Source organism: Postia placenta (assembly GCF_002117355.1).
Source record: "Postia placenta MAD-698-R-SB12 unplaced genomic scaffold POSPLAscaffold_8, whole genome shotgun sequence".
NCBI classification, from domain to species: domain Eukaryota; kingdom Fungi; phylum Basidiomycota; class Agaricomycetes; order Polyporales; family Adustoporiaceae; genus Rhodonia; species Rhodonia placenta.
In genome coordinates, this window is record NW_020169839.1 from 1,497,337 (window position 1) to 1,514,881 (window position 17,545).

Consider the following 17,545-nt stretch of genomic DNA (forward strand, 5'->3'; position numbering starts at 1 on the left):
GGATTCTGGTGAGGGCTGAGAGCAGCGAGACGTGAGACGCCGCCCGCCCGCAGCCTCCAGAGGGGCGGGCACCCCTGTCACTCTCACAGCAATGAGCAGAGATTCTCAACATATTTTCGTGTGTTCGGCAGCGAGCACGCATGATCTGTCATCGCCTCGCGTCACGGAACGCGCGCAGACCTACCCGATAGGCCGGGAAAAGCCTAATTGTGGCAGGACTCGCGTAAACCCTACCAGGTCGGCAAGGTATTGAAACACCACTCCACAATGCGAGGGCACATACGGGACCTGGCGGAAAAACTATACATGTTCAACTAGCAGAACATATTGTGTGCAACAATGGTGAACTCGCCTAGATCAAGGCGGCTTAATTTATGGGAATTATTATTGGCACATCCTAATAAGGTGGCCACACCAGTACCTAGAGCACACCAGTCAGTCTGTGGCGAGAATCACTCACATAACGTATCAAGATAGCACTGATATAGGTGTATGCACCCTACGGCCACTGAAAATCTGCTTGAAACAACTGAATCGAGGAGATCAGTATTTGTGCCACACGGAAACGTACTTTCTTTATATGGGCATGAGCATTCATGGCTTCGATGAATGTCGCGCCACAGAGTGATCTCTATGTTGCTTCATGAATATAGTGGCTGTATCAAGTAAGCAAAAATGGTGTCCATGGCAGGAACTTCTCACCCAATGTGATCTAGTAAAGTGTAGAGTGTGAAAGACCAAGAACTGAAGCGCGCCAGTGGCGCGTCGTACATTGTCACAATCGCGTTACGTCACACGTGCTACCGGAACGGGTGGCACATCCGTCACAGCTCACAGCTCCTCCTTATCGAGGCGACATCAGCGAAACAGAGGGTCTGAGGTCCCCACTGATAATCATCAAATTAGTCTCCCGCACGGAAAATGCGATGTTGATGTGTGGCGATTGTGGCCCGAAATGGTGCCACCGGCGTCTTCGGGGTCACCACGACCTTGTCCAGAGTATATATTGCAAGAACATCGGCTCGAGGACACAATTCGACAGATGGATCGCACAATCATCGCGGAGACATGGAGAATCAATCTGCCCAGGAGAGAATTAAAGGAGCCGACACAATTGATGGAAAGTGTCATTGCAAGCAGAGGCAGCTAAGCCACATAGGTACGTACACGCTCAATTGGTCCGGATGCCCTCACCTTCCCCCTTCGCTTCCTGCGCCTCTTCTCGCTTCGTCTGCCCCTCATCTGTCTTCGAGTGCATATCCCACGCCTTCAGGTGCTCTTCGTACCACTCCCAGACTGCTCTCCCGACCGCCTCCCCTCCGAACTCACCGTCGTCTGGGAATGTGGCGTCCGGCATGCTTGCCCGTTCCTTCCCCTTCCCCTTGCCATCCGCCCGCGCTTTCTCGTCGCTCTTCGTGTCCTCTGGCGGTGAAGGCAGTGGAGGGATATTGAGCTGGGCAACGGCACATTCCCGGTATAGTGCGCCTGGTTTCAGCACCTCCTCATAGACCACAGTAGGTTTTGGCGCGGGCTTCTCGTCGGTGCTTTCTGGTGTAGGCGCTGGGTTGATTGTAGCATCGATGTGTGCGAAGGCGCGCTTCAGCGGAGTCGGTAAGAACAGCACATGCAGGACAGATTGCAAGGCGGAGCTTGGCGATTTCGTAAATAGGAACAGAATGGGGAAGAAGACGACATAACTATAAACGTAAAGGGTTGAGCACTCACGCCTGACGGCGGACAGCGCGGATGGCACTTACAACATGAGCCCGAGGAGCGACCATCCCTCCGCAGCATCTCTTTCTGCGCCTAGCAGCGGCACGATGGTGTCCTTGCGGCTGATGCCTGGACAGACTGACACCGCAATGATGTTCGACGGATGCATTTCCAGTCGGTTCGGCTCCTGGCCGGTCTTGGCGGCCGGGGCTGCCTTGTTCTTCCCCGCATCTTGCTCTGGACCCGTGCTTGGGCCCCGATTAGGTAGGGAGTCGAGCACGCGCTGCAGATGGTGCGTTAGGACCGCCGTGCGCAGAGCGCGGGAGCCTTCGTCCACCAGAGCAGCCGCTTGCGCAGGCGAGCCGGCCGCCGCGGCGAGCTGCGCAGTGAACGCAGGGATCGAGGCCGCGTAGAACGGGTTGACGATGTTGACGATGCGGATGTCCCGCTCCGCAGGCTCGACCAGCAGCGCCGGGAGCAGCAGCGTCATCATGAGGAACGTGGCCAGCGATGCCGTCTCGCGCTTCTCCGCGAGCCTGTCTGCCGGACGCGCACGACGCAGCAGCGAGCCGATTGTGTGGTACTCGTGCCCGAAGACGATCGCATCCAGGCGCTGGTCCTGTCCAGTCAAGAACCGGGTGCAGAACCCACGGATGGACGAGGGATCCGAGAGGTCTGCGTGCTCGGCGAAGATGTTCTCGTTGTTCGTGGTGGAGCGCAGGAGGGGAATGATGAGCGACGGGTATGCATGGTCGAGCGGGTAGTCGGAGATGGCGATGACATGCGCACCGCGGCTCGCAAGCGCGGTCAATAATGTTAAACCAAGGGGCGTAAAGGCACCCTACTAAGCACGCATAGTCAATGCAGTGAATACAGAGAAGGGTCGAAGGACGCACCGTAACGACGACAACGCGGGCATGCAGGTCCCGCTCGCGGGTCGTGGAGCGACCCTGGGCAAATGCATAGATGATTACGAGTGCAACGGCAGCAACGCAGAGGTGAACAGTGTAGCCAGACGGTATAATCTGAGAGGCCGCGGCATAGACCACTTCCAAGACCATGCGGGATAGTTATAGGACTGGCGAAATAGGCGACACTAGACCACCAGGCTGATGGAGAGGGGGAAGCAGTGATTCAACCCTGCAGACGCACTCAGCACCGCGGAAGCTTGAAACAGGCTATTGGTGCTGGATTTCGACTAGCCGAGGGAGAATGGGATAGTATGTGCAACGCGGCTAGCCAGGGCCAGCCTATGTTACGTTTCCTGTCACAGGCGTCTATGTGTCACCTCGAGCGTTGTCGGGGCTCCCGACTCGAGGACAAGAGACATTCATTGCCTGCAACGCAGGTTCCAGGATACATGCTGAGGTCACCAGAATAGGGTATATCACCCAGAAACAGCATGTGGCATGTGTTCACTTGCAGTTGGGTGCAGTTCATCTTGACTTCAAGCGTAGGCCGCCTCCGGTGTTGAGACATCTGCAGACAATGACGGATAGAGGAAATGGAGCTATTGAAACATAGAGTACGATTAAGTAGCTAACACCATGACAGTACGACGTCCGTTGGGTAAGTCTGCCGTGCGGGTATATTCTAACCATACACTCATCACATATAGCTACCGGATGCACAAAGGACGGTGTCAGCACCAAGGGTCAAAAGAGCGGCGAGTCCGAAAGGGATGCGTGTCCATAAAGTATCACAGCGTACAGGTATGCGGGCTCAGAAAGAGTGAGGGAGCTGGAGCATGATCATGAGACCGTAAACGAGAGTGAATGCGGACTGCCCAGATTGATGTCAAGGACAGGAGGCCCTGCAGAAATTTGCAGGGAGTTCTTGTCATCGTCTGGCGTGTCAGGACCGCCATCACAGAGCATATCTGCCTCTTCGTCCTCTTCTGGTATAGGTTCGTCGAACTCAAACTCTTCCTGTTCTTGTTCGCGATCGATCCCGGCCTCTTGATCTTGCTCGGCTTCGATATCGAAGATGGTATGGAACTGTCACGTCATAGAACGCGCTCAGCGAGGTCTATGAAAATAGAAATGGGTGGCTCACATGTGCAATGAGTAGTTTGCACACACGATGCCCCATGCTCATGTTGGCAAAGAAGAGAGCAACATCGTTGTTTGGCGCACGCAATAGGTTCGGACTAAAGACGGTGGAGAGAGACTCCGCAGTCATTTGGTTATTCTCCTCGTAATCGGTCACCCTTGATTACAGCGTCAATTAGAGTGTTGTCAAAATGTATAGATGACTCACTTGTCAAGGTGCTCAATGATGCGCCTCAAGAGGTAAAATCTTGAATCAGGGAGTCCGTGAACTACTCTGCGGATATTGGACAGCCTCGTCGCCAAGTCGGCCTCATCATTTGCTTTTCAAGAGGTCATGAGCATATCAAGAAATCAATGAAGGACTGTTTGGTCTGGAGTACGTACAGACAGCTTCAAGAATCTCGCTGTACACACCGTCCTGGAAGATGCCGCCAGGCAAGACACGGAACCACGACTTGATGAGATCACACACAGCGTGGATATCTGTGGAAGAGGATATTGGCCATTCGCCTATTATCACGGAGTATCAGCATCTACTGATGATACGCTTGGTCATATCGCACATACCGCGGTTGATGGTATCTTTGAATGCTTGGACTTCGGAATGTGCACCAGCAATCCGATCTAGGTTCCATCTTAGCGGATGCTCTTACTGTAAAGCGGGCGGGAGTCAACATACAGATACCCAATTCAGACAGTCCGCGGCTCTCTACTTCCACTATCAAACGCTCAAGTACAGAAGGAAGAGCTCCAGGGGCAACCTCGCCTGACCCGGCTTCGCGCTCCAGGAGAAAGTCAAGGTCAACCCCGAATACTTCGGAGGACACGTCAGATCCCATCGGTATTCAGAAGATCGCCAAGCTCACCTGCCCTTGGATCTCGCGATGTGGACCCGGGTTGACTGAGGAGATGATCCGAGAGTTGCATTTTGGAATTCTGTCCCAGGTACGTCAAGCGGCGCTTCGCTGCAATCGTTGAGACGTGCTGAACGGTGTCCATCCATTTCTTCATCTCGGCCTTGCTGATGGTCTGTAGCAGGTAATGTCCTCCGTCCTCCGTATCCAACTGGAACGTGAACGAACGCTCATTATTCACGAATTGAGCCACCCGCGCATCAACGACGCTGAGGACCAGCGTCGGTTTATGTGACGGGACAAAATCAAGTTCGGCAGGCGTGCGCTTGACACCAGGCATAGCAAGAGTTTCTGAAGAGAACGCGCTGGAGATGGGCCGCATGAATTGAAAGAATGCAGACGACATGCTCTTCTTGTTGCGATGCTGTTTCTGGACAATTGCAGGTTGACGTCGCGTGTTCATAGCCTTGTTGAGATATTCTTCTCGCCTGTCGTTGCGTTGTTGTTCCTGCCGCTTTTCTCTGCTAAGCCGATCGCGTAAGTGCCGATCCCTTTTGTTCTTCTCTTGCTGCAGAGAAACCAGATACTGGAAAGGCCTCTGAGGCTTTTTGTACCCCAAAGAACCAGCTGATGTAGCTTCGCGGTAAGCTTCCTCCCGTATCAACCGGAGGTCAAACTGAATTGATGAGACTTCCTTCTCGATGGTATTCAGTCTCTCGAAGTCACGTCGATCCAGATGGCGCCGCTGGCGTTTGCGGCTGATGCCAGACGTCGTACTGATCAGTGTATGGAGGGACCTACAAAACATATAAGGGGTAGTACTGGTAGACACAACATGAAGTATCTTACCTGCGTTTGTCGAAGTTCACTAAGCCTGAAGTCTCCGCATTCGCCGATTCCAGGATATCCGCAGCACTGATGACTTCGAGCATCCTCTCGATAACCCACCCGATATCAACCGTCAAGGTACCTCTTGAGGTGAGAGAAGAGATAGCCGGACGGCTCAACAAGGCAGCTAGTGTGTCGCAAGTCGTCCCGCGAGCCAGGGCAAGATTTTGCCACGCGCGGTAATGGGTACGGCTCTCCACACTGAGAATAGCAGAGGTAATCACTGTCTCAACAAATGACCGAATACATGGGCGCGAGGCGAGCGATAGGTTGCCAGATGTAGTGGGTTCGGCATTCCGTAGACGGCAGACCTCGATCGCTCGGAGTAACAGGTCCATTCTTGCCTGGCGGACGCGGAGACCAACTCGTGTGGCAACGAGCTTGGATACCAGCCACTTGCGCAAGATACCGAAGGCTCGGATACACGTACGGATCGACGGTGGAAGGAGGCGGTAAAGGGACTCTTGGGCAAGTTCGGATATCATCGTTGATGGCTCGACTTCGACGATGTATGAATTCATGCTATGGATTTCCACTTCGTCGGCGATTGCGCTGGGTTCGCGAGACAAGAACCAGCCAGTGCGGTCCGCCGACTGAACTTCGAGTAGATCAGCAGTCACAAAGAGGTCCTATAGGTCGTCGTAAGTTAGGTTTTCGGAAGTACTAAGTGTTATCTAACCTCTTTGGTAACGTTACGCCATGCAGCACTACCCATAGAATCCAGATTGTTCACAAGCTCTTCGACGTCGATCTGGTCCAGGTCTGGGACTTGAGAGCCAAAACTCTGTACGCCTGGCACATCAGTAGATTCATCTGCGGGGGATACTACCCGGGTAGGTCTCAAGCTTTGCGACAAGAAGGACATGTGGAGGGTCTTCTTGATCTGGTCGAGCAAACCGACTGTCCGTCTACCCGACTCGTCATCTGCCAGGATGAAGCGAGTCAAGTCATGGTCAGCAGACTCGTTCAAGAAAGTCTCAATAGACTTGAAGAGCTGTATGTCATCGAGAGCGTCTTGGGCACCGCCTCCTCTGTTGATCCATTCGTTCATGGTTTCCAGCACCTCAGAACGTAGACGGACTACGTTGTTGATTTGCACATTTGAGGGTGACGAGGACAGGCGGGCGCTCAAATACCGCTTCCGCAGGAACTGAGGATGTTCGTCAGTTCGCATCCTTGTGCCATGTATCCCAAACACGAACCTCGAACAAAACCTGGGGAGTCATGAAACTCCTGTAAATGCTCCACCAAACTTCTGAGAATTCATCCATGTCGACTTTCACTTCCCTTGTCTTCGTGTCGGTTAGGGGTATCTCTCCATTGTCATCAGAGACGGACACTGAGACACCTTGGAGACCATGCACCAGTATATCTACTAGACGATCTAGAGTGCCAGCCTGCACCACAACACGGAGGGGTTTCTCCGAACTGACTTCTGGTACGACAAGACTAGTCCGTTGTGAGATGGAAGGGAGGGAATTGCGGCGGGCAACACTGGGTTTGCGATCAAGGCTATGGGAGGTACCAGGGCTCACCCGGATGGATGGACTGCGACTGAAGGTTTTCTCTGGTGCTGGTGAGTCGGTTATAGAGCTAGGGGGTCTTGAAGGAGCGCGAGAGGTAGGACGCGAGGATGATGCATTCTCGGCATGAGGCTGAACAAGCAAAAGAAGTTCGCCGTCGAAGACAGGCAGGATTGTACCGCCTAGGTCGATGCCGACTGGCTTGTCAGCCTGCGTTCTGATCGTGGAGGTAGCGTCAGGTTTTAGCCAGGCTTCTCGTATTTGCTGCACTTCTTGTAGGTTTATACTAGCGCTGCTATCCAGCCGGCCACGCGCAAGCAGCTCACGATTGATGAAGGCAACAGTGGGTAAGGGATCAGGGAAGAAAACAGCAGTGAGAGATTGAGAGACTTGCTGCGCAGGGGAACGGGTCCAGTAGTAAGGTTCAAAGAGGCCCCTGCGCCGCGGTTCTGCAGCGAGGGACAGCGACATAAACTGGTCAATACTGTACGGCAATGGTGAGTAGGCGATTCGTTCCAAAGTCATGCTTACTTACCGCACGAATTTAGAAGCCATGCCGGTAGTGGTACCACCTGCCTGCAGGCTGTTCCATTGCTTGACTAACGCCTCGACGTCTTCTGCTTCGCTTTCCCCGTCTGAACCAGATTTCCTGCTGCAGAGAGCAAATGCCGTGCGAAGTGAATCGAACTTGACTCGCGCATCAACGAGATAGCTGAGCTGCCACTCCTCAACATCACCGTATCTTGCGATATTGAGGGCCCTTCTCATCTGATTTATGGTCTCTCCAGCCCATGGTACTGACAATGGGATGTCGCTCGACACAGCGTCTGCCTTTTCGAGTAGCTGAACCCATGACTGGACCAAAGAAATAGCATCCGAGTCCACACGCTTCCAGACCTTATCCAAACGAGCAACCGGGCGAGAGCACAGTGCAGCGAAGATTGCGTGCCAGGAACATTCGTCCCCTGTCCGGCGGCATAGCTCCCCAATCCTTGCCCAGGTGGATATGACCTCAGAACGGGTATGCGTGCGTGATGTAGGGGCATGTCGGTCGTCCTGTGTGCGCGTGGCCGAAGCGCCAGTTGCCTCAGGGATAAGTATCTGGTTGAGGATCGTCTTCGTAAGCCAATGTGGTGAGTCGTCTGTCCCCATGAAAGGCGCAAGGCTTGGCGAAGAACCATTCTTCTCATCTTGATTCCTAGTATCTGCACTTTCACTGGTGCCTAACAAATCCGGCTCAAGGCACAGGTCTGCAAGGAAATGATCCGGTAATTGTCCAAGTAGCCGTATGTTGAACACTAGGAGACTGCGCGCCAGTACTTGAACGTCCACGCTCTGGAGGACATCTCGCGTCAACCCGCCGCTCTCGAGTAGGTCCCGCAATCGCAACGAATCCGAGTCATGATAGGGAACTTGCCCAGGAGGCGGCGGCGGCACGCCTAGAGCCTCGACGATGGACATCATCTTGCTACCATCGCCTGGTCTGGGTGAGAAGGTCCCAAGGTCAGGCGAGAACTCCGCGAAGGTAGGGAGCTGTGGAGAAGGAGTGAATACTGCCTGTGTTGACGATGTCTTGGGTATGCCGGCAACCTTCGATGTCACGGAAAAGTCTGCAGGGAAGTCTGGAATGGTCTCCTTACGCCAGAGCTCCCACGATTCGGGATTCGCGGGATTGCCGTGGTAGGTGAGGTACTGCGTAGCGAGCCACCGTACACGGGCGCGCTCCTCATCCTTGTCAATATCCTCCGCCCCACTTACGAGATTGGCACAACATCGAACGAACTCGGCCTCGAATTTTGCACCACCTACCAAGGCTGGCAGGGTGAGCAAAATCGTGGATGCAAATTCGTGCCATTCTGGCTTGTAACGAGACGGGCGACTGGTTACGACTTCGCGGAGCGCCGGTCCTTCGGTGTTCGGTCCATCTCCGCTCTCCTTGGGAAGCAAACCTTGCTCCGGTCCCAGAGTGGTGACTGTCCGGCTGTCAACACTGTCAGAAGCCGTTGACTTGACGAAGGTTGTCGCGAAGATAGTTTCGTGGACAAGAGCTTCGAACGTCCCTCTCTCGATTCGCTCTCCAGCGAGAAACAGAGATGGATGAGTCCCCCTGCCCCAGTACGCCCGGCGTCTTCGCATATCATCTCTATCTCTTCCCCTCCCGCCTCTACCTGTCTCTTCTTCCTCAACCTCGTTGCCTTCGAGATCGCCATCAGCTAAGCCCTCATCTTCTAGCACCGTTACCAATTCTGTCGGAAACAGCTCCTTGATGGCAGCACTTCTGTCGCTTGGGGGCTTATAAAAATATAGCTTCGACCCTTTCAGGACGAGCTTGAACGGCTTCCAGCCTTTGGACAGCGCCGACACGCTACCCCCACTCATGTATGACTGGTTGGCGCGGACGCTCAATGCCGACGGCGAGAAGTCGACGAGGCGATTGACAAAGCCCGAATGGTACAATAATTGCGAGCCACGTTTCTCCTGCTTCGAGTCCTTATCTGCGCCCGGTGGCTCGACGATCTTGGGAGGTGCCAATGCAGTGGGAGAGAGCGGCACTCGACCAGTGTGCTCAGCAGCTCCAATAGGCGACACAGCCTTGCCGCTGCCCGGGAGACTGAACGGGAACGGCGATCGAGACGACGAGCTGCCTCCTGATAGGTTTTTCTCCCGCTCAATACGATCAGAAGACGCCGATCCCTTGCGCTTCGGGCTCGTCGGTGGCTGAAGCGACGGTTTCGGCGATGCAAGCTTAGACGGCAGACGTGGGGTGAATGAGTGCGAGCGCGAATGAACATGTGAATTAGAGTTCGAGAGGACTGGCGTTAGCGCCGCCCCGTTCGTAGAGATCGGCGATGCAGCCGAGAGTTGGATGCTGGGTCGATGCGGCGGAGACGATGAGAGCGGCTCGGAGGGTGACTGAGATATGACAGGGAATGGATAGACCTTCTGAGCGGACATGAGTGACGAGACTGACGGAGAGGGCGCATTGCTCAGACTCCCGACGCTGTCCGCGCGAGTGGTTCTGTATTGTTCGATTTTCTCGTGAAACGTTGTGTCAAGGGGCGTCAATACTGGTGGCGAAGCACGGGACGAGTATTTCCCAAGGTCGTCGGCGGATTTGGACCAGGGTTTGCGAGATATGGCGCGCAGGTCCCCAAGTCCGCGCGAGACTGTAGGCTGGGAAGGGGACGAAGGTGTGCGAGGAACACCTGGTCTTGAATGATCATCGAAGGCCTGTTGGTGAGATAGAGAGAGGTCAAGGACTGATCTGCAAACGGGACAAAACAATGTTAGCCAGCGAACAAAACACATTTCAGATCGCAATTCGGAGAAGAAAAAAACAAGACATGAATTATATTTGGTATCGACTTGTGCAGAGAAGTGGTGATCGCCCATAAGCAATTTGAGCAGGCGGTGCTCATAGGAGCGCAGAGTTTTGGCTCAACACCCTAAGGGCATCACCCTTGGCAAGTAGTGTCATTAAGTAATTGCAATCAACGCGGCGGCACGACACACAATACGACAAGTAGAACGCGATGGAGCAATACCCTTTGCTGACCCTTTTGCACTCGTGCGTGTCCAAGATGGTATCCCATGTCGGGCGCAATATAATGGAATCGACAAGACATACCTGCTCGCAGCATGCGCGTGCTTCTCTGGAGACAATCCCAGTGTATCCAAGATCGGGCGCGGGTCCGTAGGATGAGATATTTTGGGTTTCCTGCCAGTTGAACTAGTGCTCGACCTCGGCTCCGTTGAACTGATCGAGGCACGGCCTGAGTTCGCAGAGCTCGACCGGTTGAACCATTTCGTAGGTCTCGACAGGAATTGCGTAAAGCCGCCCGAAGGAGAGACCGACCGCGGGGAAGTGCCGGGAGACGTGCCACCGGTACCTGGAAAGGCGACTTCTGGCGGACTGAGCGAGTTGGAAGTCGAACCCCCGCGTCGAGGGGGCATGTCGTGGCTGGGAAGAAGGAGAGTTCAGGCGACAAACGAGGGTGATGGAATGCAGGTTGCAGCCTCAGAAAGGCATGTATTGGGCGATTGTCAGACAGCCGTCGAGCGCGTTAAGAGGATCAAATCAGAAACCAGTCTGTTTGGACAATTCAGAGCTTGACTGGCAGGAGAAGTAAGACCGTCAGAACGTGCGTGAACGCTATGGTCTGCGGTGAGCTCGCGGTGCTGGAACGTCTGCCTTGACCAAATCGGTTGTATTATTTTCCTCAACACTGCATTCCTGTTTAGGCAGGTGTAGTAATAGACGCATACAAGACCTGAAACTAATGAGCGGTCAACAACAAGCTAAGAGCCCCTTGTTTCTTGTTTGTTCTTTCATAAAAGGCCCCATGCAAGCGACGATATGCCAATAGACATTAAACAATACCCTCTGCACGCATATGTAGAAGCTACGTAATAAACTTAAGTTCAATGTAGGCTTGAAGCAGACGGCCACACACCTTGGGCTCGCAGATTGAACACCCAAACCTGTTTTGTTTTCTACAGCGTCCGGATGACTAAATAAATAAATACCTTCAACTATATTAGATCGATATCTAGGCCGCAGAAAACGCTTTAGGAACGGGGCTTTTGTACATGTGCCCATAGCCGATCGGAACTGCCCAGAAGTTGTGTGCCGCTTCATGTCGATCACGTGACTTCACTCTGATCGCTTTCTCGGAGGTCTTGCAATCGCCTTGCTTGTTGTCTCGTCCCTTCTTCTTACGTCGTACGGCCCAGCCTTTTGTTGCACGAAGTTTGCACAGTATCTTTGTGGTGTCCCCATCGTCAACTGGGAGGTATCAATCATGCTCGCCATCACCAGACAAGAGAGACTATCTCTACACACGCTTCCTTACGATTTGCTCCTTAACATTGCTCAACATCTTGGTTGGAGCGATATTCACGCTGTGCAAGTGGTGAGCACTCAAGCCTTTCTTTTGTATGCTTCAAAGGGAATCTCAGCGAGCTGTCAATGCCATAGACCTGCAGGTCGTTGCACGACTTTGCTACGACTCGTCCAGTCTACCGCAATCTTGCGGTTTCGTTACTTCGTAGATGTCGAGCCCTACCACTGGAGGGCTTTCAACGCCTCTCAGATCTGTCGACGGAGCAGCTCGTCAGCGCAGTAGCAAAAGCCATCCGCCTAGAGAGTGCTTTCCTCACTCGCACGCCCCGGCCATCGTATGCGCTGCGCAACGGCGTGAGCGGGAAGTCCTGGTACAAAGTGATCAGTGCCCCGCCAAACGAGGAGGTGGACTGGCTCTCCCCGATCACCTCGAGCTACAGCCTCTGTGCTACGAAGAGCGGAAAAGTCGTCTGTTGGGATGTTCACCGCGACGTATGTCTAGCAGAGTGGGATCCGCGCGAACGCTGGGAGCTATGGAAGTGTCGGGTCGACTTCGACAACCAGACGGTGTTTTTTACGATGGCGAAGGTTCTGCATCGATCGTACGTCTCCCATATCGTCAAATTGCTAGCCTTGACACGTGCAAAATGCAGATCAACGAATTATGATGATCGTCTCATGGAGTTTGTACTAATGAAGCTGCAGTTCCCTGAGCCAGGCGGCGAGGTGACCGGAAGTACATCTGCAGGAGCCATACTGCCGACCTTCAGCTCCCTCGCCACATTCAGAACGATCGGCATAGTGATGAACGTATTTCTGCTTGACCCTCCGTCTCGCCTGCTTTCAGCCTTCGTATGGGTGGCAGCGTCGAATACGATAGGGCTCTTCGCGCTGCTCGATTGGGACAAAGAGGAATATGTATTTATAGACACGGGCCTAGAATGTGTAAGTACTCCGATAACGTTTCGGCCATTTTTGCCTTCTAATATTATCTCTAGACAATGTCTTCAAACTGGTCATGCATCTTGCACCAAGAACAGATTGTCATCCACTCGGAAGAGAGCAGTTATGCGCATCAATATTTCTATCCAATCTCTGTGCTACAACAATACGTGAGGCGTGCACACAAGTTCCCGTCATTCGCGCCCTCGATGTCCGCCCGGGTCGGCCCCTCTTTAACGATGACGGCGCCCTTCATCTTCCCCTCGTTCGCTGCTGAACATCCCTCCGACGACTCATCACTGAGTGAAATACTCGAAACTGAAGCCTTGATCGCTCCCCCTCCCCCTCCTCAAGAGGGCGAACAAACAGGACCGTCAGTGCGCACACCCGAAGTAGACCGGAATCCGTTCCCATACCCGCCCTGGTACCCCGAAAGCGCCCACTTCGTGCGCCAATGGTGGCCCTCGCTGCCGTCGGTCCCGCGGCTGAGCTGCACCGTGGTTCTACTCGCAGACCACGACATGGTGACGCACCGGACTCGGTACGTGCTCGCGCAACACTACTTCCGCGTGCCGCTCTTCGACATGGACGATCCTCGCGCGCGCGAAGGCTCGCCGTTGGAGGGGGGCAGCACGAGCGGCTCCTCGCAGGACTGCAGCGGGTCCGAGTCGACGGTGACGCTCTCGAGCAGCACCGGCGAGAACGCGGACTCGATGATGAAGGTGTGGTATGTGCGGCAGCCGTTCGAGGTCGTGTGCGTGCTCGACGAGCTGGACGAGGGCAGCGACGACGGCACGGGGCCGCAGGAGCGCCCGCGCCCGCTCATGGCGGTCGACTTTGGGCACGCGGTGTGGATCGAGTTCGTGGAGCCGGCAGAGGGCGAGGGCGGCGACGGGGAGCAGAAGCGCGTGCGCTTCGTGTCGTTCCCGCCGGTGGTGGACGAGTTGGACGAATTGGGCGATGTCGGTGTACGCTGGAAGGAGGCGCCGGCGAGCGATGCGGAGGGTGCCGTCAGAACCTTGGAGATCCCGGACGAAGTCGACCTGGACGAGGTTGAGACCATCAACATCGACCAATCCCAAGGTGCGGTCATTATGTCGGTAAGGCAAGGGAAGATTTATATATTATATTACGAGTAAAAGGACCTGGTCATCTTCTTGCTAGTATGACACTATGGAATATGTTCTTAGGGAACTTGTGTATATCTGCCATCGTCGTCTCATCGTTCCTTGTATCAGGGCCTGTATCCTGTATTCATGTGCCATGCAATATTAATAGAACTCTGTACCGTTGTTGTAGTCCTGCAATGTCTCAGTTGATAATTGCGTCATATATGGGAGTCAATTCCGACGACTGTGATATTCTTCAAAACACAGGTACAGTATAACCTATAACACGGCCCAAGATACGCGATTGATCTCACACAGTTCCAGAAACAGTTCGTACAGAAATACCGTGCAAGCGTCAGTCCAGTACACACTTGTTCGTTCGCAGTTCATGCTTAGAATCGCCCGCGTCTGACTTCTACACAATGGCCCAAGTCACATTGTCGAGCTCGCCCAGAGGCTGGCCGAATTCCTCGAACGCTGCGGGGGAGAACCCGACGTTATTGTCCGGCGAACTGGTGTAGTAGTCCACGATCTGCGCGGACACGGTCGTGTCGTTGTCTGCAGAGCAGGGCAGTCAGAGTCAGCTCAGCTCTATATCGTGGTGAAAGGACTACGGTGCATACAGGTAACGTTCAGGTTGTGCTGACAGATCGGGTTGCTGGGTTAGCATCACGATGAGAGGCTAAAACTGTGCGCGAGGTAAGGAATAACGTACTTATTCGGGTCTGACGTCGCGCCCCTGCTCACTGAATTCAGGAACAGCACCCGAATTGAAATGGGAGTAGGCACGTACGGGAAGTTGTTGAATACATCTGCAGAGACAGACGCGACGTATTGATCACTTGTGTTCGTGAAGCCACATGCGCCGGTGCCAGGAACGAAGTAGAACACTAGAGGCGACGTATTAGTTCCTGTCATAACGGCGAAACTGGTGCGCTCACAATTGCCGGTGCCGTTGAGCTGAGCTTTCGTCAGTCCAACGAAGAGCGTGAGGTATGCAAGCGCGGATTTGGAGGAGAGCAGCATGACGACGTCGCAGTGGGCAGATTCCGAGAGGAATGAGTGGGTCGATTGAACACAAGCGGCCTGGATTTTTGGCTGCAATTAAACGTCTTTTATACAGATATTGGGCGGCTCGTCTGGCTACATCTCGCAATAAGCGGACCCCCACACGTGTCTGTTCTGAAGGGTGTGAGACGGACAAGGACTTGGATAGCGCACGTGCGGTCAGATGGCCCAATATTGCACTGTCACAGGGCAATGTAGCCATGGCGAGACACCCAGTGGGCCAGAAAGATGGCGCTTCCTCGACCCACCACAGTGGAGATTGGGGCGACCTCGACAGGTTCCTGATGCGAAATGACTTCACGGGGCCAATAGGACGCGTGCATCAGTGACTCACTGTGAGAAGACTGGTGAACGCACAAGGATGCGAGGACCTCGGGTCTTGGGAGTCATTGGCGCGGTGTGCCTCGCCGTCTCGCACGGACCACGCCAGCCCTGCTAGGGTCGAGGCTGAGCATAATAAGAATGGAAGAAAGGCAAGACGTACGAAGGAGCGGGCTCGGTCAGAAGGGGAGGATGAGGCCTTTTTCGACTTCTCTTCGAAGCCACGAGTCTGCCAGTGGTATTGCGGCGTCGTCATTCGTGAATCACCGCCACCACGAGCGTTGCGAATCACCGTTGATGATCTCTCGTTGAAGAAAGGTATACCGTATCAAGCTTCAAGCTTCAAGCCTCAGCGAGTCTGATGAGCGTCCAGGAACATCGTAGAAATCATCAGACGCGTCAAAAAACCAGTATATTGGCCCACGAATGGCTGGTGCAGGCGAGAGAAACCGAGTCCCACAGCAGTTACGAATTGCGCAATACGCGGATCAAGCAGCAAGACGGACATAAAAGGAGACTGGAGTCATGCAGCACCAGCCCAGCGGTCAAACAGCCCGCGTCCGATATCTACACAATGTCCCACGTCACATCAGAGATCTCGCCCAGAGGCCTGCCGAAGACCTTGAACGCTGCGGAGGAGAGGCCAACGTTGTTGTCCGGCGAGCTGGTGTAATAGTCTACGATCTGTGCAGACACTTCAGTGCCCTTGTCTGAGGTGACTGTCAGCTCCAATTCAATTGTAAGTTCGAAGGAATGACGGTGCATACAGGTAACGGTCAGGTTGTGCTCGCAGATTGGGTTGCTGTATCGGCATCATGATTAGAGTCGGAATGTCTAGTGAAATAGGAAGCAGCGTACTAATTCGGGTCATCCGTCGCGCCCCTGTTAATTAGTTGTAGTAACCGTGCTCGAGTGCTCGAAATGGAAGCGGGCACGCACGGGTAGCTGTTGAACACATCCCCAGAGACAATCGCGACGTATTGGTCAGGACTGTTCGTGAATCCGCATGCGCCGGTGCTCGGGACAAAGTAGAACACTAGATGCATGGTGAACCTTCACACAGCTATGACAGATGGATCTCACGATTGCCGGTGCCATTGATCTGGGCCTTTGTCAACCCAACAAAAAGCGTAAGAAATGCGAGCGCGGACTTGGCGAAGAGCTGCATGGCGACGTCGCTATAAGTTATTGCGAGAGGCACGAGTGGGTCGATTGGAGACGAGAGGCCTGGAGTGCTGGATACAAGTCCACGTCTTTTATACAAGGCTCTGAGCGGCTCGTGGGGCGATCCTCAGAAGTCCGGTCTGGGGGAGAAGGAGACGGCTGAGGATTGAGGTCATGCACGTACATGCATATAGTCTGCCTTCGCAAGGTAATATTAGGTCACAGGTGTAGACAAGAGACACCCGGTGAGCTAGAGGATGACACTCCTTAACGTCGAATTACCGTACATGAGTACGGTCTTGACAGGTCCCCATGCATTGGAGCTAGCAGGATGCACGCGTCGTTGCGAGAAGACCAACGACGGCGTGAGGACCTCGCATTAGAAGTTGGGCCTCGCGTGGAACACGTTGGTGTATGAACAGGTCGTCTCATGGAAGGCGAAGGGAAGACGCGCCAAAGAGAACGACTGTGACATTGGTTGCTCCTTCGCACAGAGGGGAGAGGACGAGAAGCTTGATTTTCTGAGTAGGATCACAAGATGTCGACATTCCAGTAGAGCCTGTCGGCGAGGCTGCGCACCCCGACGCAATCAATCTTCGTCCACACGACTGCTGCTAATTACCACTGTCAAGCTCTGGCCAGATCTTAAGGCGTCGAGCATGATGGACGTCCAGGAATGCAGATCCATGTTAGTCGGCACGCGCCACGGATCTGTGTGAGACTGCCAGTTCTGACCTGTGCGGGTTGGCGACAGTGCAAGCTCAAGTAGCAAGACAGTCGTGGAACGGAAAGACTCAAGGCATTAGTGAGTAACCATAAACGGACATGGATGACAATCGATCCATACCACTGGGGGCAATCCAAGATTTCCGCTCCCCGGATATTGTGCAGAAATTCAACGAGGTATAGGAGATACAAATTGAATACTTGGCTTCCGAACATTGAAAGAAAGCCATAAATAAATGCTGCATATTCCGAGCTCCGGATATGGCAGCAAATAAGCCACATAATCGTTGCTCGAATATGACCTACGATATTTGTTGAATATTCTGCACCCAAACTTCGTACC

General features: G+C 53.8%; 5 protein-coding genes across 5 annotated transcripts; 1 reads left to right on the top strand and 4 right to left on the bottom strand.

Annotated features, from left to right (window-relative positions):
• Positions 1–1,195: 1,195 nt before the first annotated feature.
• On the bottom strand, positions 1,196–2,774 carry POSPLADRAFT_1085023 (hypothetical protein; the record flags this gene model as incomplete). Its single annotated transcript, XM_024483030.1, has 3 exons — positions 1,196–1,697; positions 1,758–2,554; positions 2,610–2,774. Coding segments are annotated over 3 exons (1,464 nt in total), but the record flags the coding sequence as incomplete, so codon positions are not given.
• A 428-nt stretch (positions 2,775–3,202) lies between these two features.
• On the bottom strand, positions 3,203–10,086 carry POSPLADRAFT_1170339 (hypothetical protein). The gene is made up of 13 exons (XM_024488096.1): positions 9,705–10,086; positions 9,019–9,602; positions 7,565–8,889; positions 6,709–7,513; positions 6,186–6,656; positions 5,468–6,135; positions 4,631–5,415; positions 4,444–4,578; positions 4,332–4,388; positions 4,149–4,274; positions 3,973–4,084; positions 3,769–3,922; positions 3,203–3,710 (listed from the first exon to the last, which is right to left on the bottom strand). Exons 1-13 carry the CDS (start codon positions 9,982–9,984, stop codon positions 3,465–3,467), a joined length of 5,748 nt encoding a protein of 1,915 aa, XP_024338531.1. The 5' UTR covers positions 9,985–10,086; the 3' UTR covers positions 3,203–3,464.
• Positions 10,087–11,831: 1,745 nt separating this feature from the next.
• On the top strand, positions 11,832–13,953 carry POSPLADRAFT_1145182 (hypothetical protein; the record flags this gene model as incomplete). Its single annotated transcript, XM_024485775.1, is given in 6 exon segments — positions 11,832–11,942; positions 12,008–12,474; positions 12,526–12,817; positions 12,871–13,079; positions 13,139–13,191; positions 13,211–13,953. 6 exon segments carry the CDS (start codon positions 11,832–11,834, stop codon positions 13,951–13,953), a joined length of 1,875 nt encoding a protein of 624 aa, XP_024338532.1.
• Positions 13,954–14,338: 385 nt separating this feature from the next.
• On the bottom strand, positions 14,339–14,949 carry POSPLADRAFT_1047019 (hypothetical protein; the record flags this gene model as incomplete). The annotated part of the gene is made up of 5 exons (XM_024479182.1): positions 14,339–14,481; positions 14,547–14,581; positions 14,639–14,662; positions 14,717–14,813; positions 14,865–14,949. 5 exons carry the CDS (start codon positions 14,947–14,949, stop codon positions 14,339–14,341), a joined length of 384 nt encoding a protein of 127 aa, XP_024338533.1.
• A 930-nt stretch (positions 14,950–15,879) lies between these two features.
• POSPLADRAFT_1047020 (hypothetical protein) lies at positions 15,880–16,480 on the bottom strand (the record flags this gene model as incomplete). The annotated part of the gene is made up of 4 exons (XM_024479183.1): positions 15,880–16,114; positions 16,171–16,194; positions 16,252–16,348; positions 16,396–16,480. The coding sequence occupies 4 exons, from the start codon at positions 16,478–16,480 to the stop codon at positions 15,880–15,882; spliced, it is 441 nt and encodes a 146-aa protein (XP_024338534.1).
• Positions 16,481–17,545: the final 1,065 nt, after the last annotated feature.

Bases quoted from the DNA above. Each gene is read 5' to 3' on its own strand.
- POSPLADRAFT_1170339 (XM_024488096.1), bottom strand. From the start codon at position 9,984: ATGTCCGCTCAGAAGGTCTATCCATTCCCTGTCATATCTCAGTCACCC. The intron at 6,136-6,185 runs GTTAGATAACAC...GACGACCTATAG, and splicing joins GGCGTAACGTTACCAAAGAG to GACCTCTTTGTGACTGCTGA. The intron at 3,711-3,768 runs GTGAGCCACCCA...ATGACGTGACAG, and splicing joins GCAAACTACTCATTGCACAT to TTCCATACCATCTTCGATAT.